Below are 25,808 nucleotides of genomic sequence, written 5' to 3' on the forward strand. Positions count from 1 at the left end.
AGGAGAAGTTATAAAAAAGTGAAAAACTTTGGTAAAGAACTTCAAATAGCAAAATTAATGTTATAGTTTCCAAATCTTCCACTCTGTTTACTTGCTCTACCAAGAAAGTTAAATAAAGATTTTTTTTCTGTTCCATTGGCTCTTTCTGCTCAGTCTATATGTTTTATGTTTTCTCCATTCTAAAAAAAAGCCACCATTTTTTCCACTGAAGCTAAGCTAATTTTATCCCTATCCTGCCTTCATTTTCCAAGGTTCTGGAAAGTTATTGACACTGCTGACAGCTCTGATCTCATTTATTTAGTAATGTCTAGCTATTTACACCCAAATCTTGCATAAATCCCAATTGAGTTCATCATACTCCTTACACATTGAAGCTTGCTTATTCTCATACTATCCCTTCTCACTAAGGCAAATTTATTCTCCCTTTTTCCTTGTCTTGTATTATTAAGAGAAAACACCATGCCTGTTTCTTCCATCTGAGACATAAGGACCTCACCACTGTCCTGAAATCACCTCCTCAGTTTCAGAAGGTAACCTTCTGTTTACCAAATCCAATGCCAATCATCTTCCTCCTCTCTACAGTCAGAACATCTCTTTCTTCTTGAAATCCTTATCTCTTTTGCTTTCCTAAAACCATATTTTTCTTGTTTGTTTCTGTCTGTCTCCAAAAAGTGAGTGGTTTAGGAGTTTAGCTCTAAGCCACTTTCTCATTCTCAATGCCAACTTTGGTAATTCTTACACAATCTGATAACTTCATCTTTGGTCCTGACTTCTCTGCTAAGTACAAATCCCATATATCCTGCCTACCAATGGCACCTCAAATTAAAAATTCAAAACCGCTCTTGTAAATACCATTCATAATTTTCCCAGTGTGATCTGTAATCTCCTAGCATTCCTTATTTATATTAATGGCACTATCTTATTCCAAATGACCTTGAAACTCAACTCAATCAGTTTCAGAATTCTTCTGGTTTTAACTCACTAGTACGTCTCACATTTCTTTGACCTTGAAACTCAACTCAATCAGTTTCAGAATTCTGCTGGTTTTAACTCACTAGTACTTCTCACATTTCTTCTCCTCATTTCTAACATCACTCTCCATTCTACACAGCCTCTTAACTAGTCTCCTTGACTAAGCCTTTTCCAATTACAATTCATCCTCCACACTGCTACCAGAGAAATTCTCTTACACACAATTATTTGATCACAACATTCTCCTTTTCAATAAGCCTTTCATACACTCGACAAATATTTATTGAGCATATATTGTGTGTGAAGCATTGTTCTGAGCAGTGGGGACACTGCAGTGAGTAAGACAGTTAAATCCCTGCTTTCATGGAGCTTACATTTCTACTGTGTAAATGTGAGAGGAAAGAGAAATCACACAAATAAGAAAATATTATATAAAGTATCATAAAGTACCAATGGCTATGAGATAAAACAGGCAAATCATAAAGTGGCGACTTTAAATTGAGTGGTCAGGGAAAGCTTCACTGAGGAGGTGACCTTTGAAATAAATGGTAAATATCAGAAAGGAGAAATCCAAGCCACCATTTCAAGGATGGACATTCAAGGACAGGGAGTAGCTGGTGCAAAATTCCTGAGATGGAAATAAGCTTAGTGCATTTGAAGGTCAGTGTTGAGTAGAAGGTTAAAAAAAAAGAAGGGAAAGGTAATGTTGAAGGTGAGATCAAAGCCAGCCGATCTTGTAGGGCCTTGCAGGCCATGGTATCGGGTGTTCAGATTTTTCCCAAGTGCAACAGATAGCAGGGGAATGACATGATACTGAGATAGGGAAGAATCAGGAAGAAGTAGTATTTGAGATAGAAATAAAATGTTTTGTTTTTCACATGTTGAGTTTGAGATATTTATAATGCAGGGCTAAGATTGTGGGTACTAGAATTAGCCTCCCTAGTTAGAATCCCAGCTCTGTTATTGACTATGTGAACTGGGGCAAGGGGTTACATAACTCTTTACATTAATTTCCTTGATTATAAACAAAAGGAGACGATAACTGTACCCACCTGATGTGATAACACACATAAAGCACTTTACAAGGTACCTGGCAAAACAAGGCTCAATAAGCTCATTACCATTGGACATGGATATCTGGGGCTCAGTATAGTCCTCAGTGGAAGCTTCCAGATAAGATCGTGATTTGACTCCATCATCTAGCTCCCCTTTCTCTTTTCCCTTGACCTCCTCCCCACAACTTCACTTCCTCCGCTTTACTAGATACCCATTGAAATAATCAAAGGAGTAAAACAAAGGAAAACTCAGGAACCAGTACTGGAAATTAGGAAATTTCTACTAGCTCTGCCCCCTCCAGAGAAAACAATTCACAGGAGTTAGTGCTAACCTCACAAATAACCTTTGATTTTGAATGGTGAGGGCTGAAAACATGGGTAGCCTCTGAGATAAATGGGAAAGACATCACCTTAAAGCATTTTTCCCGGCAAACGGGCAGGCATTTAAACACAGGGAAGCAGAGAAAGTCTTTTTAAGCATAAAACCACTTTTAAAAATAGAGGGAAAATATGACACATTTGAGCAAATGAAAGTATTAAAAAACAATATTATAAGGTAAATGACAAATTGGAGAAATATTCACAACACGTAAAACTGACAAGTGGTTTCTATATTTAACATATGAAGAACTCGTACAAATCGGTAGAAAGATGAATACTCTTTAATTTGATGAATATTTATTAAAAAATGTCTACCTTATGACAAGCACTGTACTAGGCTAAATTAAAATAAATTATATGGAAATCATGAACCGTATGAAGTATTTATCTATCAGGCAGATTCTAGTAAACACACATTCATCCTTTCCTCAACTATCTTTGTATTTTCTCTTATTTAACCAAAATTTGTGTAATTTAAGAGAGAGCATGTTATGATTCCTTCAGAATAGTGAAGTCTTCAGAATGGTGAAGTTTAAAGTTAGAAGTACTGGGTTATCCTTTCATATCTTGGTTGGATTTCTCAAGTTGACCTCTGACTGATCTAAATATTTTTTAACTAAATACTATAAAAATAGAACTTTTATCTTACCAAGCTATGCTAAAGAGAATGTAATAAAACAATCATTGCTACTTATAAATTGCTTACTATGGGCTAAGTACCATGTAAAATGTTTTATCTAAATTATCTCTTTCAAGCTTCACAACTTACCTGTGAGGAAAACATTATTATCACTATTTTAGAGCTGATGACAGTCAGGCTCAAAGAATTTAAAGTACTTCTAGAACCTAAAATAGTTTGTAAGTGTTGGAGCTACTTACAAACTCAGGTCTGTTTGATTCCAAAATGCATGCTTCACTTTTGACTTTCCATAGTGCATTAACTGATCTTTTCTTGGTTCCCATCTCAAGAAAAAACTCAAGAGGATGTACTTTTGTTTTATTTAACTGACAAGTTCCGAAAGTTTCTCCCCTACTATACAGGAATATTGTGTCCTAATGGAATAATTTTAAAAGTCAGCAATATGGTACATACCTTTTGGAAAGGACATTCATAGAAAATGAAAACATGAGGCAAATTTTAAATATTATAAAGCTGATTACATTTATTGCTTGCACTGTAGTACACAACAAGTATCTAAGGGCAAATTTTTTAAAAGAAAGACTCTTAGGACTTGCATAGGGAATAGTCTTCTGAGGGAACTGACAGATTTTCCCTCATGCAGTCTTAGCCAAATTTACATCATTATTATTCAATGGACACAGAGAAGAATTCTAAAGCGTGGGGTAAATAAGCCTTTGTAAGGCATTCATGCGTACAATATTTATTATTATTATTATTGTTTTTGTGTGTGTGTGAGGAAGATTGGCCCTGAGCTAACATTTGTTGCCAATCTTCCCCTTTTGCTTGAGGAAGATTGTCCCTGAGCTAACATTTGTGCCTATCTTCCTCTATTTTGTACGTGGGACGCTGCCACAGCATGGCTTGATGAGCAGTGTGTAGGTCCGTGTCTGGGATCTGAACCCACAAACCCCGGCTCGCTGAAGTGGAGTGCATGAACTTAACCACTATGCCACTGGGCTGGCCTCAATATTTATTATTTTTAAACAAAAGAAAATCCATATTTGGAAAATCTATGTGAGGCTTGGACAAAAAATCAGTACAACTATATCTTTGAAAAAATAGGATTTGGGGTGCAATACACCTCCGTGGATTTATGTAAATGGATGGAAACTTTGGTAATGGTAGCAATTCCAACTTTGTACTATGCATAAAATTCTAACACAGCATCTAACACTGTTAGCTCTGTGATTGTTACTATGGATAAAGCCAATATAAGTAGCCATTAGTGTCAGAGAGATCAGATTCTCTCCCACCAATTACATTAACTAAAAAAAAAACCATATTAACAAGGGTTTTGCCAATTCTATTCCACAGTAAAAATTAAACTGGGACTTTTTAATGTGTAAAATTTACTTTCTTTTGATTATGGAAATGTGTCCTCTGGAAGTTTTAAAACATGGCAAGCATTCACTTACAATCTTCCCATTTATATGTGAAATCTGTGTCCCTTCCCCTTGAATCTGGGTAGGTTGTGACCCAAAGAGTGTGGCAGAAGGGAACTATGTTTTTTCCAAGGCTAGGTCATAGAAAGCCACATAGCTTCCTCCTTGTTTTCTGGAAAACTGGTTCTTGAAGCTCTGAGCTACCATCTAAGAAGTCCGACTAACTTGAGGCAGCCATGCTGTAAGGAAGCCCAGGCCACATGGAGAGCCTACATATCACATAAAGGCTCTCCAATCAAATGACCCAGCCAAGGCCAGCCTTACGGTCATCGCAGCACAGGCACCAGACGTGAAGCCTCCAGAGGATTCCAGTTCCCCAGCCGATGGAGTAACCCCCAGTCATTCATGTCTTCTCAGCTGAGGCCCTGAACATGGTGGAGAATCACACCATCCTCACTGTGTCTTGTCTGAATTTCTGAACTGATAATCCATGAGAATAATAAAACGATTGTTGTATTAGAGGACTAATTTTGTTATGTCTCAACAGATAACCAGAACATCTCGTAGTACAAAATGTAGAAAATAAAGGAATAAATAACAATTTAATAACCTTTAGTACTATCATATAATCACTGTTATCATTTCTCTGTGTGTTTACTTTCTTCCATTCTTTTTCCTAGAAATGTACCTTCATGAAAATAGATACAGCACAGACTAATATAGCAAAGCAAATCTGTGTTTGCATACTGATGGCCCCTCCCTACATTTGGGACATGTTTTTTAACCTCTTGAGCTGTGGGGTATTTTTTTTTTTTTTGTAAAGTGGAGATAATAATAGTATCAATCAATCGAGGATCAAATGGCATAATGTATGTGCAAATGTTTGTAAACTCAAGATCTTTACAAATGTTAAGTTTTATATTTATATTAAATGTATCACCCACAAGATTGGCCTAAGTCTATTAGAATATTCACCTTGCATCTCAGTCTTCTCTGTCCCCAAAGATGTTTAATCATGAAATACTTCAATTTCATCACCTGTAAGATCTCAGAGTTGGGCAAATTGTTTTCTGTGATATCTTATCCACCTCTAATATTCTAATGCTCCCTGAAGTGTCCCATCAAGAACCAAGGCAGAGCTGAACTTGGTTTGGAAAGAAGACTGAGTTTCTGGATGTGAAAATAGAGACATATAAATAAATGTTTTAACAATGTGTTTGTCTAAGTAGTTTTTTTCTTCATCAGCCCAATTTACCCAGCACAGTAATTGTTATAGCCTGATTGTGTTTGTAAGGAAAAAAAGTAATAAAAGCAGTTTTGTAGTCTTCGAAGAATATTAAAGTTTCTTCTAGGACAAGGGACGATGCAGGCGTTCAGTATAAAATGTATTTAGTTCCAGGCATTAAAATTTAATGGACTAGAGCTGCCTCATGCATCATAGACACCTTCAGTGAAAGGATCCATTAATCAATATAAAAATAAGTGCTCACGAAGGTTCACACCTACATGCCTCTTGTTGAAATAATTCTGAATTTATCTTCACAAAAGATATCAATTATTAAAGTTTTCAGTGTGATGGAGATATTTGATTTTGCTTGAAATTTTGAAAAAAAGAAAGAAAAAAGAGAAGGAACACACTTTTAGACTGATAACCTGTACTCTTGCCTGGATAATGCCTCCAAATTTGCTTTTGACCTATTTTTTCTCATCACCTCTGTTGACTCTTCTTATACTTACGGGTTTCCCACAATAACTTTCTACCTCTGAGCATTTCCAACTGGCCTTTGACTATACTTGTCCTCTTATTCAATAATATAGTGATGATTTAACAGGGAGAGGCTCATCAGAATCTCTGGGGTTTGGGGGAATGCAAATACATGCTGTTTAAAAAACAAATTGAATATTATAATTCCTTTAATGTGTTTGCACTTACATTTTATTTACTTTAAAATTAAAAAAAAAAATTTAAACAGACTGTGAATTTTTATGTTTATCCAAAGAGGCGAGACTTTAAAAAGATTGAAAAACACTGTTGTAGAAATCTTCCTGTGATCCTGCCACTCCTCAAGATACTGCCCAAGCTTTTGCCTTTTGAAGGAGCAGTCAATATTCATTTCCCCATTTTCCTAACTCTATTTATTTTCAGCCCATTTTTATATTTTCTACTCCTACATATTCACTAAAATATCCCTTAAAGAGATATCTGACAATTTACTAATTTCCAATTCTAATGGCCAAAATTGGACAATATTTTATCCCATTTCAACATGATTCTTTCTCCTTTGAAGTACTTTTCTCCTTCCTAGTCACCCTAGAATGATAACTTCATTGATTTATTTATGTAACATATATTTATTGATGAGTATACACCAGGAATTGTTCTAAGTGCTCAGAATAAGCAGTTTAGGTCTGGTCCCTTCCGTGGTGATGCTTATAATTCCTATTAGAGATTACAAAACAGCTACAAGGGAAAAATGTGTATATGGCTTGGCCAGCACAGTATTTACAATTAAAATTTTAAATTAATGGCCAACATTTAAATATCAGGAAACTTCACATAATATCTGATTCTCTGAAATTTTGGGCAATACTGGGCTTACATTCCTACATGGCAATGATTAGCTGAACAGTGACTGCTCCCTTTATGTGGGGCATAAGTTCTCTAATTTACCACAGTCCCCACCACTTCTTGTATCTCAAAAATATTGAGTCTGTGTGTGAGTTCCCATTTAATGTTGCCATATTATCTAACAGCTTATGTTATCTGCCTCATTCCTGAAGGCATGTGAGATCTGTGACCCCCAATTTAGAGGAAGGTATAGAAAAGTAACCAAGTAATGAAATATAGACTCATTCACAGCATGATAAGTTAAGTATAGGGTACCAAGAGAGTACATTGGAGGGGCACCTAATCTAGCCTTGGGAGGGGTCAGGGAAGGTTCTCCAGGGAATGTTGCGGTCTAATATAAGAATTGAGGGATAAGTTAACATCTTCAGATAGCATCCTATTAACTTTTTATTGAGAACATGGTAATTTAGAAAGAGATTATGAAATATTTAGTTACTAACAAGAAATGTGAGTATAAAAAAATCCATCTTAATGATTGCTCTAATTTGTGGGTATACATGTTCTCTAGTTCCTAAAAAGTGAGGATCAAGTATTAAACAGTGTTTAAAAGCTGCAATTAACTGAAGGATTTACTTAAGTAGGCAAACAGTGAGATTATTTTTTTGAGAATTTTTTTTCTGCAAAAAATTTATTTGAAGATAAAGATAAAATATCTTGACAAATTCTCATTTGGGGAAAATGCAATCATTAATCAGGAAACTTTAATTCTTCAGATAAAAAGGCAACTTGGATTTAAGAAAATATTTTGCTTTGCCCTCTAAATTAGTGGTTCTCAACTGGGAGTGATTTTGTCCCCCAGGGGCAACATATGGAGATATTTTTAGTGTCACAACTGGGGATGGGAGAGGTGGCTACTGGCATCTAGAGAACAGAGACCAGGAATGCTGCTAAGATCTAGCAATGCACAGGACAGCCCCCCACCACGAGGAATTATCCAACCCAAAATGCAGTAGTGACAAGCCAGAGAAATCTTGATCTAAATAGAAAGGATTCAGAAACTATGAAACACATGCTCTGGGTCCTGGATTTTAGGATAGTTGAAAAAAAATCTCAACTTTGCAATCACATACGTGTGCTAAGGAAGAAAAAAAAAATCAGGAAAAAGGATACAACACTTTCCAGGCTATAAATCACCATGAATAGAAAACACAGAGTTTCCCAATAGGAATAGTTGTGTAGCAATACGAACCTAGGTCTAGGGAGCCAGACAGACATAGGCGTGAATGAAATTTTTCCACCCTTCTATGCCCTTCCTCTGTGTAATAAATATATAAAATGATTTCTTCTGAATGATTGTAATGAGATCTTGCTAGAAATCTGTAGAATGGAATAAATAACCATTCAACATCTGCTTTTGTCAGATGAAATGCTAAGAAAAAAAAGTTGCCACATCAAAATGCTACTTTTCATTCCCTTAAGAAATTTCATCAAGTGGTTTGTCTGTGTATTGAAAGAGAGGTCTGTGTGAGGTTAGATTAGATGTTCTAATAAGCTTTATTTTTTGCTAAGGAATTTTCGCCCTGAGCTAACATCTGCTGCCAATCTTCCTCTTTTTGTATGTGAGTCGCCGCCACAGCATGGCCACTGACAGACGAGTGGTATAGGTCCACACTTAGGAACCGAACCTGGGCCACCAAAGTGGAGCATGCCAAACTTAACCACTAGGCCACCAGGGCTGGCCCAATAAGCTTCTGTTCATTAACATTTATATTTAAGACCTTGGAAACTATATATATCTCAATTTTTTCCCCAAAGTCTTGTGTTTCATTTTAGGGGTACAACTTAGAAAGCATACAAAGAAATATGCCCCAAAGTGGAATGCAAATATGAAATATGACAGGAATCTTGTAATAAAATTCATTAGGGTGCAAAAATAAAATATTAGAAATCTATTTATATTTACTTATATATAAAGATGATAAAATTTTACTAATATTTAACATAAAAATTTGCACTGGTGGTCTCAGTCCATATATCAGTTGGTCATGTGTCACATACAGTACCCAGAGTATAATAAATAAATACTTGGAATTCCAAACGGAGAGGTATTGAGAGTTGCCCCTCACTCTATTTTTAGTGTTAAGTACATGAGTTCGCATTATAGTTTATGAGTCAAATTAAGTAGATTTATCAATTTTAATATCTAATTTTAACTGAATCAACCCTTTAAAAAAATGACAGATTATCTTTAAAAGATTCCTGTGAAGAAACCACAGATCAAATATATATTACTTATGTAAGAAGAAGAAAAGAAAAATGGCAGAACTGGCATTTTTCTTTCTACTAATCTGAGCTTTTTGTAAGCCAAATTTCTAGGTAAAATTAATCTAATCATATTTGAAGTTAAATTTGTCAAAATATTTTGGTATTATCAAAAAGAATATTTGAAATACGATTTATAGCCACAAATTTTAACAGTGTTTGCCAAACAGTGTATTTTGCCTTGAGCTGGTGAGTTTTGTTCACAATTATAATTTATGAACAAATATATACATTTTGAGGTGCTAATTTTTATATGGCATATGATACAAAAATGTTTGGAGTCCATTGATCTAAGTATAGATCCCATTGCTTTGATGTTGTTAGGTTACATATTCTCTTCTCTTTAGAAAGTAATAGTCCAGAAGACATGGTCCATTTCTTTTTGTTTTTCTGTATAAAATGGTTGACACATTAAATCTCCAATAAATATTTGTTGAAATGAAAGTTGAAAAATAATACTTACTTGAGTACTTACCTATGTGCTAGGTATTTTGCTAAGTACTGCAAATATTTTGTCCTTTTTAAAACTCTAAATCACCCAATGAAATAGATAATTCTACTTGCTCTATTTTCAAGAGACAGAGGGAGAGAGTAATTTGCCAAAAGATGCACAGCTAGTAAATCTCAGAATTGAGAGACGAACACGAGTGGTCTAATTCCTAAGCTGACAGTCTTTATTAAGCTATATTATACCAATACATATCAAGTATTGTTTGTGCTAATGTTTAGATACTCTCAAGAGTATTTATCAAAGATCTTGTACCGGTCCTATACACTGAGGAATCAAATAAAAAGACTCAATGCTCAAAGTTCACAGAGCAACATGTGAAATATACAAATAAACAATCAAATGTTGTAATAAAAAAGAATGTGAATTTGTAATTGAAGCCCAAAAAAAGTACAATACTGCTTGGAAGTTCAGGAAAGCTCAAAAAGGCTAAATTTATCTTAGTTTTAAATAAGTAATGTTTAATTATTTATCTATTTATTATTTAATTTAAATAAGTAACGATTTTTTTATCAGGAAAAGAAATTAAAAAATATTTAAGCAGAGGAAATAGCAAGAATAAAAACACTGAAGTGTGAAAGTGCTTGACCTAAAGAATGGAGTAATCTAAAACAGTGCTTTTCAAATTTTAGCCTGCAAACATGTCAGCTGGGATTTAAAAAAAAAAGCACCTCCTGGTTGAGTAGGGTGGGGGTAGAGAGTGAGGTTCTGCATTCCTAAAAATCTCTTATTTGAGACAGATGCTATTGATCTTCTGACACAATTTGAGTTGTAAGACTTGAACAGTGATCTTCAACATGTAGCCTCAGATTGCTTGCTTCAAAATTGCTTGGGCTGTTTGTTAAAAATTTAGATTCCCAGACTATCCTAGATGCACCAAATTAGATTGGGGTGAGATGGAGAGAGAAATATCCATTTTAAACATGTAGGTACCACATGATTCTCATGCACATTAAATTTGAAAACCATTAGGGTTGGGAAGGCAGAGACTGCACAAAAAGAGTTTGGAACGTGATTCCAGCAAAATTCTGAATTAAGGGATCTTGAATATCTTATTTAGGAATTTGAATTTTATTACATAGGAAATGGGCGACAATAGAAAGTTTTAAACAGAACATTGACATCATATATTTGTGTCTTATGCAGACCATTTTGGAAGCAATGAAAAAATAGACGTGGGCATGACAGAATAACTTGTATGAATTTTCCCCACTGACAAGTAAAATCTATAAAATGGAACAAAATATATGACACAACTGTTCTCAGGCACTGAAGAACATGAACAAAGAAGTGTGATCTTTGGGAGAAAGGAAAGATACAAAGTGAGCCCCCACAATATTCCACGACTGCCCTGGCTTTCTGCCTGAGATACTTTTCTGCCACAGAAGAGAAGGTGGGAGGGCCATTTTACTGAGTTGAGAATGAAGACCAGATTTCTGGGATTATAAAATGGCTATAATTTGTGGAGCAGGGTAGCTGAGCCGAGAAGAAGCTGCACAGAGATAGGATTGCAAAAGTCTACATGGACATTCACTATAGGTTCTTGAGTTGGGCTACATAAGCACAGAAAAAGACTGTAGGATGCAGAAGAGATCACCTGATTTATGGCAGAAAGGTGAATGGCAATGATACCAGATGTCAAGCAATGCTAGGAGATTTTAGAGTTTACTTTAGACTTTACTGAATAGCTTGGGCATTCAGGTGAGATATCAAAAATCCATGCCTTAGGAGTAAGAAACATGTTCAGGAGTGAAGACCACATCCTAGAGTAAGAGGTATGCCATTAGGGTAAATTCAAAACTGAAATAGACCCATTCTAACAAAAATCAAATCAAGACTGATTAAATTACATGAATCCAGCAAAAATGTAAGTGCTTGCCAAAACAAAACAAAACTAACAAAAAACACAAGATCCTTTAAAGGAAAATGACATTGAAGATTTTCTATAAAAAATTATGTATAATGTATGACATGCACTAAAAACTCAATATGTGAAGAAACCAGAAATTGTGATATGTAATCAAGAGAAAAAGCATTCAATAGAAACAAACACTGAGAGAATCCAGATGTTAGAAACAATAGATAAAGCATTTAAAGGAGTCATTAATGATAGATACAAAAATTTAAAGGAAAATATGGAAAAATAAAGGAACAGATGAGTAAACATAGCAGAGAAATTGAAATTATGGTTTAATGCCAAGTGGAAATCCTAGAACTGAAAAGTACAACATCTGAAATGAATAATTCTTAGTAGATTAGCATCACATGGGAGATGGCAGAGAAAACATCTTTTGAATTTTAATTCAAATAAATAGAAATAATCAAATTTTGAGAAGAGAGAGAAAGAAGATAGAGGAAAATGAATAGAAATTTGGTAATCTGTGGGAGATTATCAAACAATCTAACATAAATACTTCAAAAACTAATGGTCAAAATTTCTGAATTTGATGAAAACATAAACTTTCAGATTTAAGCAGTTCATTGAACTACAAAAAGTATTATACAGGGAAAATCATACATAGGACTATTATAACTAACTTGCTGAAAACCAAAGATATTTTCTTTAAAAGACATGAGTGTTTAACACAAAAATTCTAACAATATATTGGAGTTTATAACATGTATAGATATAACGTATATGGCAACAATAGGAAAAAGAATGAAGATAAAACAGAACTATACTATTGGAAGGTTCTTACATTTAAAATGAAGTAGGCCAATATTAATAGGCAGTGTCTGTGATATACTGAGATCCATAGGATAATCAGTAGAGCCATCAGTCAGAAAAACAATGCATAAAAACTTTTGCTCTTTAAATGACACCATTAAGAAAATGAAAGGCATGCTACAGACTGGGGGAAATTCTTACAAAACGTATATCCAACAAAGGACCTGTATTGAGAATATATAAAGATACCTTACAATTCAAGATAACAAACCAAATTTAAAAATTGGAAAAAGATTTGAACAGATCCTAAACCAAAAAATATTTGGTGACAAATAAACAAAGCAAATCTATTCAACTTCATTATTCATTGGGGAAATGCAAATTAGTCATAATGAGATACTAATATACATTCAATAGAATGGCTAAAATAAAAAAATACTAACCATATCAAGTGTTGACAAGGATGCAGAACAACTAGAATTCTCATACATTGCTGATGGGAATGTAAAATGATATAGCCAGTTTGGCAATTTCTTATAAAATTAAACATGCACTTATGATGTGACCCAGCAATTCTACTCCTAGGTATTACCCAAGAGAAATAAGAACACATGTTCAAACAAAGATTTGTACATGAATGTTAATAGCAGCTTTATTTATAATAGTCAAAATCTGGAAACAACCAACAATCAAGAGATGAATGGTTAAACAAATTGTGGTGTCATATATAAGGGAATACAACTCTGCAATAAAAGAAATGAATTACTGAACACACAACAACATGGATGAATTTCAGTAATTCATTATGATAAGTGGCAGAAACCATATATAAAAGAAAACATACTGAATGGATTGCATTTATACAAAAGTCTAGAAAAGGGAAAACGGTAGTGATAGAAAACACATCAATGGTTTAGAGGCCAGGTAGGATGGAGGAGGGAAATGACTGCAAATGGTATGAAGGAACTTTTGTATATGACAGAAAAGTACTATATCCTGACTGTGATGATGGCACGTGACTATATACATTTTCAAAAGTCGTCAAATCGCACAACTAAAATCGTGAATTTTATTGTGTATAAATTTTACTGCAATAAATCTAACTTCGGGGAAAAAAAAAAACAAAGCAAAAAAAATGTATGATGGCTCACCAGCCGCATGGCATTAAAAACTAAACATCTGCTCCACTCTTACTAATGAAAGCAGAGATGCCCCCGCTGGTAAAAAATACCCAGCCCTGAGGCAGGCCCAGCATGCCAGGGTGTGGAATTGCAAGAGCTGCTGATGTGGCCAATAGAAAGATGGGAAAATTACAGTATTCGTTCTGTGAGTGTTAAGAACACAATAAAGTTCAATTGCAATATTTTTTTAAAAATCCAAAGCAATATATATAAATAACTCTTCTGTATGCATCAAAAATATTAAGATCAAGACAGGCAAGGGAAGGGAACTCCCTCAGATTAAAGGAGACTGCAGAAACAAGAAAACTAAAAACATATAATTCTGGATTGAATCCTAAACCAGAAAAACATAAACATCTATAAATGACACTATTGGGATAACTGACCAAATTTGAATTTGGGCTATAGATTATAGTATCATATCAGTATTAAATTTTCTGATTTTGATAATTGTATTGTGATTATGTAAGTGAATTTGCATTTCCTTAGGAAATAAAGACTGAAGTATTTAGTAGCAATGGGGCATGTTATCTTCCATTTACTTTCAAATGATTCAGAAAAAAAATAGAATGATAACGGAGATGGGACAAATGTAAACAATTAGTAAATCTAAATAAAGTGTGTATAGGAGTTTCTTGTAATATTCTGGTAAGTTTTTTTGTTTGAAATAGTATTAAAATATATGGGAGAAGGAAATTGGAGCCCAAAATGAATTAGATACTGCAGTGGTTCAGGGAAGCAATAATTAGAACTAGTTTTAATGTGACGGTAGTGTGAACGGCTACTTTATACCGTTTCCGTGTTTAAACCAGAAAGGTAAATTTAATTTGTTTTCACCTTTGTTAAAGAATAAGTAGAGTAATCATGCATTCTATTATAGCCTTTTAAGAATTTCTGCTTATCTTGTGTCCTAAGATTCTAAATTTATTTAAACTTGCTATGAAAAAGTTATAGTCCATATATCCTTCTGTAAAATATAAGAAAACAGAAGAAATAGAGCAAAGAAAACTCTAAAAGTGGAAATTTAGTTTTGATAAACAGAGGTGGAAGAAATATATTCTCTAAAGATTGCAGCACTAAATCATTCAGAACCCGTTTGTGTGGTTGTGTCATGCTAAGTCTTAGGAAAATGAACTAACATAGAAAGAATCTCCAAGACCTGTCAAAGTCAGAATTCATGGTTTCCCATTCGGCCTTGACTATCCGTCACCCGCTTCCTATTCCTTGGAGCTCTTCTACTTTCCCCTCCTGCCATCTAGCAGAAAAGCCAGCCTTAGACACTGTTTCCTACACACTGAACTCAGCCTCCACTCAAGCTTCGCAGGATGATTGGTAGGTATTAAAGATAAATTAGTGCCTAACTGATGCCTTCTCCCAGAAGGAATCAGAATTGACTAGGCATTGACTGGGCGTGAAAAAGGGTGAGCATTAGAGCATTTGCACTGTGAATCACAGGAATATGTGAATCTGAATCATGAGGATATACAGCTCTCTTCCTCTACAGTGATAAACTCTCTAAAGGTGGGGGGAGGGATGCAGGACAAAGTGATCCTGATATGAGCAAACAGCTGACCCCCACACACACATCTGCACACGCAAAACTGAAATAAAATCCTGTCATAGATTTACACAAAATTGAGAAAGAACAAAATATGCAATATGACAATGAGAATCTTGGAGTATGAGCCAACTGTATTTGATTCTAATCATTATTCTAACATTTACTAAATAACTAACTTTATTCTTCAGTTTCCTTTTCTGTAAAATAAACACTAATATGCATCTCAGTAAGTTATTTCAATGGTTAAAGAAATAATGTACATAAAACCTAGTGTGATATTTAGCTCATAATAAGTACAGAGTAAGTAGAAACATGATAATTAGAGAATGAACAATTTCAATTTAATTTATATATTATATAAATTTATATTTGTGACAATCTTAAGGATGTATCCCAAGTCTGAGTATCCCAGTTTTTCCAATACACTTTTGTATTTACTTTCTGATCAGGTACTGAGAATAGGTTGGAACCAGGGACTGACATAAGGAAACAAACAACTGAAGCAAGTGTAGGAGAAATAAAAGAAGGAAACTAACAGAAACTCTAGAGATATTTTTTTATTAAGGAAAACATGCAGAAAAAGAATGCAGCTCCAATGTGCTTCTCACATCCTCAAATGCAACCTCATCTCCTGCACAGAGGCGGCTTGGTCTCCTGGTAAGGAGCCCTGGCCAGGGAACCTGACTGGCAGGTCTCACATCCTGGCTAATCACTGGCTAACCATGTAACCTTGGGGATAATAATAGTATTCACTTGCAGGTTCTTGTGAGAATTAAATGTTAAACAGGGCAAGCATTAGAAAAGTATGTATCTGGTATATAGATGATACCTGCTCAATAAAGAGAAAGAAGTCCATCCAATAATGTAACGTTCTGGTCACCCTGAATGTTTTCCATGATTACTAATTTGCCAAAAAAAAAGAAGAAGAAGCCTAAAGACACACATCATCCTTGGGTCTAATACAGTCTCTATGGGAACAAAAATGCTGTACCTTGTAAACCGCCAAGTGCAAGGCTGTAAATCCATTTTTTGTCAGTCGAGATGGGCGGAGCCCTTTTAACATAAGGGTTCGAATATGTGACTTGTTGCCTTAAAGAGAAAAGAGAAAAACAGTTAAATTGTTGTGGGGGTGGACTAAGTGACTTTAAAATCGCTCTTTAACTTAATGATAAATGTCACACTGATGTATGAAAATGGCAGACTGCTGTTCTGCAGGCCATTCGTAAAGTTTTCTATTAATTGACAGCCTTACTTAGTGAACATTTCTATTACACTTATACAACTTTGTATCAATGTTGTGTATTTTCATGCATTTGTCTTACACGTTTTATTTAATATTCTCATCATCAGATGGTTTTAAAACATAAAAACATGAAAAAAGATCTTAATAAACCATTAGTGAAATTGTAGATAAAAATCTAATTGTACAGGATTTCCCAGGGCATCATTAGCAGTAGAGCTTATTTAGATCAGAGCAATCTGGAGGACACGACTAAGGTTGGGAAAGCATGTTTAAATTTGGGAGGAAGATGTGTTAAGTAGAGTCTGCTAGTTTGTTTGGGAGGAATGGTTAAGGGATATGGTTAGAGTTGATACTTATACTTTAGTATTCTATTTAAAAAGCTAAGTTCAGTGAATACTAGTTTGGATTAACAAAATAAATATTAACAATTCACTGGTTCAATAAATTTACTGAGTACCTATTATATGCCAGGCACCATCCTGGGTGCTTGGGACATACAAGTGAACAAAACAGAACAAAATATGAGCCCAATTAAATTCTTAATCTTCACTTTGAGATTTTATCTTTGGCTTTTATTACCTCCCACATATCTGACTACAGATTGTGAAGGAATTGCTTGATGATATTTTGGGGAAAAATGCTTTTTTGATTTCCAAGCAAACTAAGTGCCTTGGTTCAGGATAGGACACAATGAAACTTAAATTCAGAACTAAATCAATTGGAATATCTGCCTGGTAGTTACTACTTCAACTATAGGTTATCAGGGTTGTAGGAGCAAAGCAAAAGAGAAAATTGAGTATGAATAGAATTCTCTTGTAGACTATTAAGCAGCTCAAATCACTGACCATGTATACATATAACTAGTTTATAAAGTATTGAGTTTCAAGCACTCACCTCCACAAATGCAACATAAATGAAGTAGAGACAGCCCATTTTCTGTGCGGTAATTTAAATTGACTTTACTGAAGGCATCATCAGAGCTGAAAAAAATATTTTACAGATGATCACAAATTTCATCTTTTAGTTTATACTATTTTTCCTTTGAAAAATTACAAACTGGAATCTTGTTACACAAATTCAGAAATATATGTTTTCTAGGATTCTTTTGTACCTAGAAAGAAAATGTTAAATATACCTCTATTTAAAGAATAGTTAAAATAAAGAGAAAATCGTATTGAAAATTTGATATATCAAGTTTAAATTAAAGACTCATGCACAGTTCTGTGTTCTATGTATAATTTGAACTTTTCAGGGCAACTTGAGGAATTAAAATTTATGTATAAATAGAAAACAGAGACATTTGAAAGTAAACTCATTTCTCTCACACTCAAAATTTCACATCACATTTATGGAGAAATTCAAGAAATTCCCTCTCTCTCAAAGAAAAGGGGGGTATCATTTGACAAGAGATTGGAGAAAAGAATACAGTCCCAATGTATTACAAATTCTGCCTGAAGCAAAGTTTCCTTGTACTCTGACTGGGTCAGATTTCACAGATAAAGAGGGTCTAAACTCTGATAGGGTTCTATGATACCATCCCAGGTGAGGAGTGGTGTTAGTGATTCAATTAAAGAAATCCCTGCCTTTGTCTGAACAAATACCATCATCCCAGGAGGGCCCTAGAGATCCATAGGTAGCCTTTGAAAAGGAACGTAAAGCTAAAATTCGTGACCTCTTGAGGTCTTTGGTACTCCCAGGACATTTTTCAGTAGAAATGAGATCATATCCTTGGCCTCCCGGGTCAATTTCAAGCTGCCTCCTGCCTATTTAAGCCTCCAGCTGCTTTAGTGAGAGAGCATAGTCTGCTGAGTGAGCCTTCCATATCATTTGTAAAGTACTTACACTTGAAAGGTACTATAAATTCAGAACATTATCATCAAGGCACCCAGTTAAGAACTTCAAAAGCTATTGGAATTTTAAAATAGAAAAAGAAAAGGTGCTATTCTCCAGGGTGCTGCTAAAAAGACAAAACCTTTAAATCTAGTGACATTGAAAGATCTCAGTGAAATGTTTTAATTAGCAATGGCAAGCCCAGTGGTTTGTTTTCATAGACATGGGAATATTCTGGAACTTTCCCACCCTCCTAACTTTCTTGTTTTCCATGTTTAACTTCCGAGCGGCAAAGTTCACAGACATGCTTACTTACATTGAGAAATATAACTCAACTTGCTTTGGAATGCCATACACAGAAGTACAATAAACTCCAACGAGTTATTAGTACAAATGTTAATAATACAATATAGGAAGGGCCCCAGGATTTCATGAAAAATAGTTAGAAATTTAACTCACTTCTATTTGCCTTTTCCCCGATCTCAATGAAGGATACAAAAAAGAAATTATTTGTGATGAAAATACCACTGTTTTAAATGTCTGCCTAAAATGAGCCTAATTTGAAATAGTATAGCTATTTTATGGTATGTGCAGTAACTTCACAAAATAACATGGTTCCTGGAGATGTGTGGCCTTTGCCTGAGCCCGGCTTCTAAACTCTCACAGCCAATGGTAGCAGGGATGTCTTAGAGAAATCAAGGTGTACACAGCCTCCCAGACCTGGAAATGCATCCACAGAGGTCTCCCCTGTGGTTACGATATCAAATAGGACAGGTTTCCTGAAGAGCTGAACTCTGCTTTAACAGCTAGGTAGACTGGATTTTTCTCTTAAAGTTTCTAGGAAATCTGTGTCCATAAATAAAAAGGGAAAGAAAAGCGTGACTAAAAATTGAGGATGTTGACTGACAACGATTTGGAAGCTCTGAGCTGCTCTGGCTTTTCTTCTTTGGTCCTTCCATTATCCAGCATATGAAACACACAATAAGATCAGGAGACAGAAATCAAAGTGTTGGGGTGGGGAGGAGAGAGAAGCCTTCTGTTAAATGTAAAGAACTATATAACCGTTGGCCTGAGAGAAAAGCAGGGAAAGTTCTTTCTTTTGGGCTAACTATAATGAACTTGACGGCAAACACTGAAAGAAGAAAAAGCCTGGGAGGTCTCCTGTAGCAGTAAACCCTTGAGAAAATTAGTGTTTCAATGTGTATCTCTAATATTTCATAGCAATACCTGCCATGTTTTGATGTTTTAAAAGTGGAAAAAATCATTTCAGCACTGTAGATAATCCTTAAAAGCTTGGTCCTTATATTTACACCATGATTGAAATCCTATCCTGCTTCTGCCTTTTAAGTAGATTTTTTTCCCTCCAATTTGGGCAAGTTATTTAAGCTCTTCAAGCCTCAGTTTCTTCAATTATAAAATGATTAAAGTAATACATATGACATTGTGCTGTTGTGAAGAACAAATGCAGTTAAGTGCTTATTACAGTACCTGGCACATGATGATATGTTATCAGTAAATGGTTATTTTATAGTTATCACTACCAACAGTATCAAGTTCACTGGGAATGTACAACTTTCCTTTTGTAGTCTAAGTCTTGGGAGAATTTTAGCACAATTTTCAAATCAAGTTTGACCTTCTTCGACCTCTTACATTTGACAACCTGTAAAATTCCTGATTTTGACCATCATCTCTACAGATATAAGTATGCTATGCTCACAGGGACTCTCAGGCTCCTAGAAAATGTCTGACCTTGCCTGCACATGTTTTTAAAAATGGCCACCAAGTTCCCTATTGTGACACCTCGCACCCATCAGTGATTCAGAGCAACTACTAGAATCACAGTGCTGTAACACAAATCAAGCAGCATCATTACAATAAGGAAGCTATTTTCAACACTAGAGATATTAAAAGAACAGCAAATCCAGAGGGGAATAATGGTTATGCTGAAAATCATTTTATTGACAAGGTAGCCTCAAATGCTTTCTTATTCCAGGATCTAACTTTGATGAAGCATTCAGTCAGTCTGGCACAACACCTACTGAAGACCTACTGTGTGCTCCACCTCTGTTCTTAACGCTCACTTCAGGTTGTTTTCAACAGTCAGCTTGATATAAACTACTCACTAGTTCCTGGATCCTTCAAGTGCATCAGTCCCAGGAATATGCATGCTAGATAGGCTCCCGCAACTGACTGTAGCATTAGTCCTGATCTCTAAGGCCCCGATCAGCTTTGCAAAGAAAGTAAACCCTGAATAAACCAAAAATATAAGATGCTAATACCCATTGCTTTATTTAAAAAAAGAATAACACTAAATGGATGTGTATTGTTTACCTAAGTAAAATTGAAAGCATGAATTATATTAGTGACTTTTTATTCAACAATTCTTCCTTAGCTCACTGAATCTTAAACTAGATTTGACCATTCGTAAGTGATTCAGTATACAGTCTTCAAGTTCCCTTGCTCAAAACTGGGCTGCTGCCTGTTGCTTTTGTTCTCTTGAATTCTATCCTCCTAGAACTCATGCAACTTCTATTAATGCCAACAAAATGAATCAACAGAGAATAGACTCCCACAATATTTGGCAGTCAAGTGCTATTTTAATAGTACTATTTTTATCTTAACTTTAATAACTGGAATGTAATTTTTTTTAATGAGAGTTACTTTGGGGGCTTTATTTGAATCCTAATTCTGACTTCCCATTAACTTCTAGTCAAACGTTTCTGTTTTGATACATGCAATTAAAATATTCAAGATTTAAAAGCAATCATTCCTAGGAGAGATATTTCATTTTCTCTTCTTTTGCCTCTTCTAAAGGAACTGTGTATGTCAAATTCACTGCCAATTGAGCATCACTTATGTATTCTAATACCCTAAGCTCAATTTATTTTTTAATTTCCCCTTACATTTTTCATCACCTGCCATGCCATACTGTAACTTAACATACCCTAATGAGTTCATAGTGCTTGCTGGGGCATGGATGAAGTTCCTAATTAAAATGAAGTCACTATTATGAATATATTTCTAATAGTAAATTCTGTCCTTAATCATTAAAAATGGTAGTTCTGTAACCAAAGGTTTCTTTCTTTCTTGTAGCATAGTGAACTCTTTTCTTAGCCTTTACCTTTTCTTCAGAAAAGTATGCAGTTTTGTGATCCAATTAAACTTCTTTCTCATGACCTCATCCTTTCAAGAAGATATCTGACATGACTACAGTGGAAACTTATTACAATGTAACATTTGAACAGTTCACAAAAAATAACACACTACTGTCCAAAATATTCAGATAGGTAGATATATATTTTTTTAAATTAATTCATTGGCTGAAATGTATGGAAAGGCCAAGAAGGTAGAAAGAGGTAAGGATTTGTTATGGATCATCTAGTTTCCCAAATTGATAATTTAGGTTTCAAATGGCTGGTTGTAACTTCTTGTGTAGTTCTTTGTGGCTTCTGCTGATTTTCCCTCCAAACACCAGAAACACAAAAATCATCAATAAGATTGTTCCCAAGATATATCCCCAAGAAATATCCAGATGTATTTGTCTAATATCTCCCAGATCAAATCTGCAAACTAACAATATGAAGTATATTCATTCATTCATACAATAAAGAATTATTGAGATATGGTGGCAGATAGAGCAAGAATAACTAAGGATGACAAAACTGAGACAATAATTCTTATCTCATAGGGTTATTGTGAGGTTTAAATGGGTTAGACTTTATAAGACTTTGTAAATATTAGCTGCTAAAATAATTTTTACTAAAGCATCAATATTGATTATTTTCATTTTTTTTATTGTTTTCTTTGCATTTGAGAAGGGGGATAGGGAAGGAAAAAGGGAAGATGCAGGCAGTATGAGATGGGAGGGAAGAAGAGAGGGAGGCTAAAAGGGGGGAGACAGTGAGAGCGAGTGAGGTAGCAAGCTAGAGTGGGAGAGAGAGACTGAGACAGACGGACAGAGAGAAAGAGATTGAGATTAAGCTGCTTCATAAGGTTTTTACAAGATATTCATGTAAAATTATTACTCCTAAGTATTTTTACCTAGAAGAGCAAGAAAAGAAGTAGAGTGGGAGACAGCCTTGGGGCAACGTAATTCTCTGCTTTTTGGTTTGATGTCTTTTTGCTGTTGTTGCCATTCGTTTTTTGTTTTGTTGCTAATTAGCACAATGCACTAGCCAAACATGCCAAATAATACTTTCATTCTATTTTAATTTTATAACAGACCCCCCCCCCACCCCCATACTCTACTTAGCACCTTGATAGAGAATTTCACTCTTCTTTGATAAGGTCAGCCTCCAATGCTTCTGGAGCTGTTCCTTTTCAATAGTTAAATTTCATAATTTATTGTTCTGAAAAAGTTAATTTGGGGAAGATGTTTCATTTGGAGGGTAAGTGTGGTGGACTGTAGCTGGGCCCAGAGGAACTTTTCAGGGAGAAAATAATAGGAAGGTACATCTCAGAAAACCTCCTTCATTTTTTTTCCCTTTTCTTTCTTTTTTTTTTTTTTATTTCCTCTAAATATTACAACTGCTTTCCCATGGAAAAGAGCATTCTTTAGACTTATTTTTGTTCGTTTATTAAACCTAATCAATTTCAAAGTGAAGTGTTATGTAATATTGACCAAGGCATATCTACTCAATGTCAAAACAGATTAAAAATGAGAAAAAATAGGATTCTTTTGATTATGTTGAAAAGCCATGACATTGGAAAATTATAACTTCTCTGGAATCTCCTCACAGAGGTTCAAATTTCATATTAAAAATTAAGCAGATAAAAAGTAACCTTGACAATGAAATTAGCAAAACATAGTTCTAAAATTTCTAATGACTCCAAAACATATTGAAACGAAATAATTTAATTCGAGGCTTTTAAAAGTTGCATGTGGAGAGCCATAAGGTAACTGTTTTTCAAAGATCATGTATCACCGGAGGTGGGAGTAGGGGCATAAAATATACGCTTCCACTCCCATACCTAGAGGTAGTTTTAATACAACCGATATAGCAAAATTGTGGAGAGGCATGGGGAAAATGAACATTTTTCAGGGATAATTCTGATCTGTACCTCTTTCCTCTGCCCAGGTTGAGAAGCAAGATCACGAAGATCATAGATTTTGAAATTAAATACACTTGGGTGCAATCACAGCACAACCATACAAGTTGTGTAACCTAGTTCAAGACAGTTTAATTTGATTAACCTCATTTTCTTCAGGTATAAAATGGCAATTGCATTACCTACCTCAGAGGATAGTTAGCATAACCAATGATTAATTTTCAGCTAACGTTTTTGAGGGTTTACTATGTGTCGGTCACTGTGCTAAAGCACTTTGCATGTATACATTTAGGATTATCTGAGCTGACACAGATTAAAATACCTAGTAGCAAGCTGGCATATGGTAGGCATTAAGTTGTTAGTTTGTTTTTCTTTTAAGTGCTATACAAATAGGTATTACAAATAAATACAAACATAAATAAAGGCAAATAAGACAAAAAGGCTGCCTTAAGTGAACACATATACTAGTGGTTAGACAGATCTGTAAATAGACAACACCATGTAGTAAGTGCTGTTATATGGATAAACATAAAGATCAGAGACAGCACAGAGGCGGAAATAATCAGACAATGATAAGCCAGTGTACCACCTCTGTCTTTTCTTCTTCTCCCTTCTCTTCTTGTCTCCAAAGTTATGAGTGAGTGGAACTTGATTGTGGAAGATGAAGGAACATTCCATTCCACTCCCTTCTTTCCCATATCGAGCTCTCATTCCAAAGCTGCTTTGAATTGGCATAAGCAAGATAATGGTTTAGGTCTTTTTTAAGTTCAGTACTATATTGCTCTGTACTATAGTGTGGGTGAAAGCTATATCAGGAGATTGTGTATTTGAGCTGATGGAAGCCTTGGTGCGTTATGGTGTGGAAAATCTCTTTTAATGAATGGCTTTAGTATCTACCATGAATGCCATAAAGAAACTTGTCAGCAAATGAAAACAACAAAAAAACTCCAAAAGTCCCCCAAACAAACCTGTATTTACATCAGTGATCGTCCACCTGTGACTCTAGTGTTAAATGCTTCTTTTCGGGCATGTTATATAGTTTTCCCGCTATCTACATGTTTAAAGACAGCTTGATGTCAGGCAGCATAATACAGTTGTTCATCACAGAAGAACTCCTTACATTATATAAGGCATGAATAAAGATGAGAAAGGAAAAGTTTCTAACATCTATTTAACACCTAAAATGTCCTAGATACTCAATTAAATGTGTCTCATACAATATTATGTTTAATCTTCCCAACCACCCTTAAAATTTTGGTGTGAGTGCCAATGAGTAAGACAATTTATATTCGTAGCACTCCATTCTTTTCTTTCCTTGTCATCCATCATTTTATTCTAGAGAAAAGAAAATCCTCAGACCTTTGCCCTAGGCACAATTGACTTTCCCAATGATGCTATCTGCCTTGATGGACTCAGACAAAGCAGAGAGCTCTGTATTTGTTTGTTTGCTTGCTCCCTTGACTCTCTCTAGATCATACCAGTTGCCTGCTTTCTGTTCTCATGTTCCTCATTCCTTCACTGATATCACCTCAGGCAGAGTTCTCAGTGCAACTTGGATATCTTTCTAGAAGCATAGTTTTCAAAGTGTAGCAGAAGTATCATTTTCAGAATGCAAAAGTATTACCTAGGGAGGTTGTTAAAAAATCAGGTTTCTGGAAGTCATCCTCAGAGATTCTGATTCATTTGATATGGGGTAGAATCACGGAATCTAAAATTTTAGCCAGCACTGCCAGCTACTCTACCGTAGGAGTCTTTAGCCCTTGGAGAAATATAATTCTAGGCTGTGGGTAATCCTAACCTTGGCTTCCTTGTTACCACTTCTGGCTAATGGGATATCTCCGTAGCCTCCTTAATGGCTTCAGCACCAGGCTACCCGTCTTCCTCTCCACAAAATGCCCTAGTGTTATTCTTAGGGAATTTGACATCCATTTTGATGAGCCCTCTAATACTCGAGTCTGAAAATTCTTCAAATTCCTCTTGATCACAATCTTTAAAAGTTATATTTCAGGTTTTGGCACTGTCTTTAATTGTTGTAACATTTTACATTTTTACTTTTGAAAACATCCTCTTAACATAAAAACATTTTATCCTAAATTTCTCATTTCCTAACTTTTAATAAACTATTTGTTACTCCCACTTAATAATAAAGTCTGTAGTTTTTCAAATTGTCCTAATTTATCCAATCAATCATGATAATAGAAACCTTCCATTATTCTATGCCTGTGTGTTACGCCCTGTACTCAGCATTTAATGGACATCATTTTGCAAATATCCTATTATTAACCTCATGTTACAGATGCAAATGAGGTTCAAGAAGATTAAGTAATATATCCAAGGACACACAGTTTGTAAATAGAAGAAACTGGATTTAAATCTGCTTGTGTGACTACAAAACCCTTACACTG

At 34.9% G+C, this 25,808-nt stretch overlaps 1 protein-coding gene across 3 annotated transcripts in view; it reads right to left on the bottom strand.

The window, feature by feature from the left end:
- LOC101397933 (serine/threonine-protein kinase TNNI3K) overlaps positions 1–25,808 on the bottom strand; it is a 300,070-nt gene that overhangs the window by 242,846 nt on the left and 31,416 nt on the right. For all 3 annotated transcript variants that reach the window (XM_004431504.3, XM_087448979.1, XM_087448972.1), the window contains 2 exons: positions 17,419–17,504; positions 16,273–16,370 (listed from right to left, as the gene is read on the bottom strand). In XM_004431504.3, coding sequence (XP_004431561.2) covers positions 16,273–16,370; positions 17,419–17,504 — 184 coding nt within the window. The remainder of the gene's footprint in view (positions 1–16,272; positions 16,371–17,418; positions 17,505–25,808) is intronic.

This window comes from Ceratotherium simum, chromosome 2 (genome assembly GCF_057802395.1).
Source record: "Ceratotherium simum simum isolate JZ-2026a chromosome 2, ASM5780239v1, whole genome shotgun sequence".
Taxonomy (NCBI): Eukaryota; Metazoa; Chordata; class Mammalia; order Perissodactyla; family Rhinocerotidae; genus Ceratotherium; species Ceratotherium simum.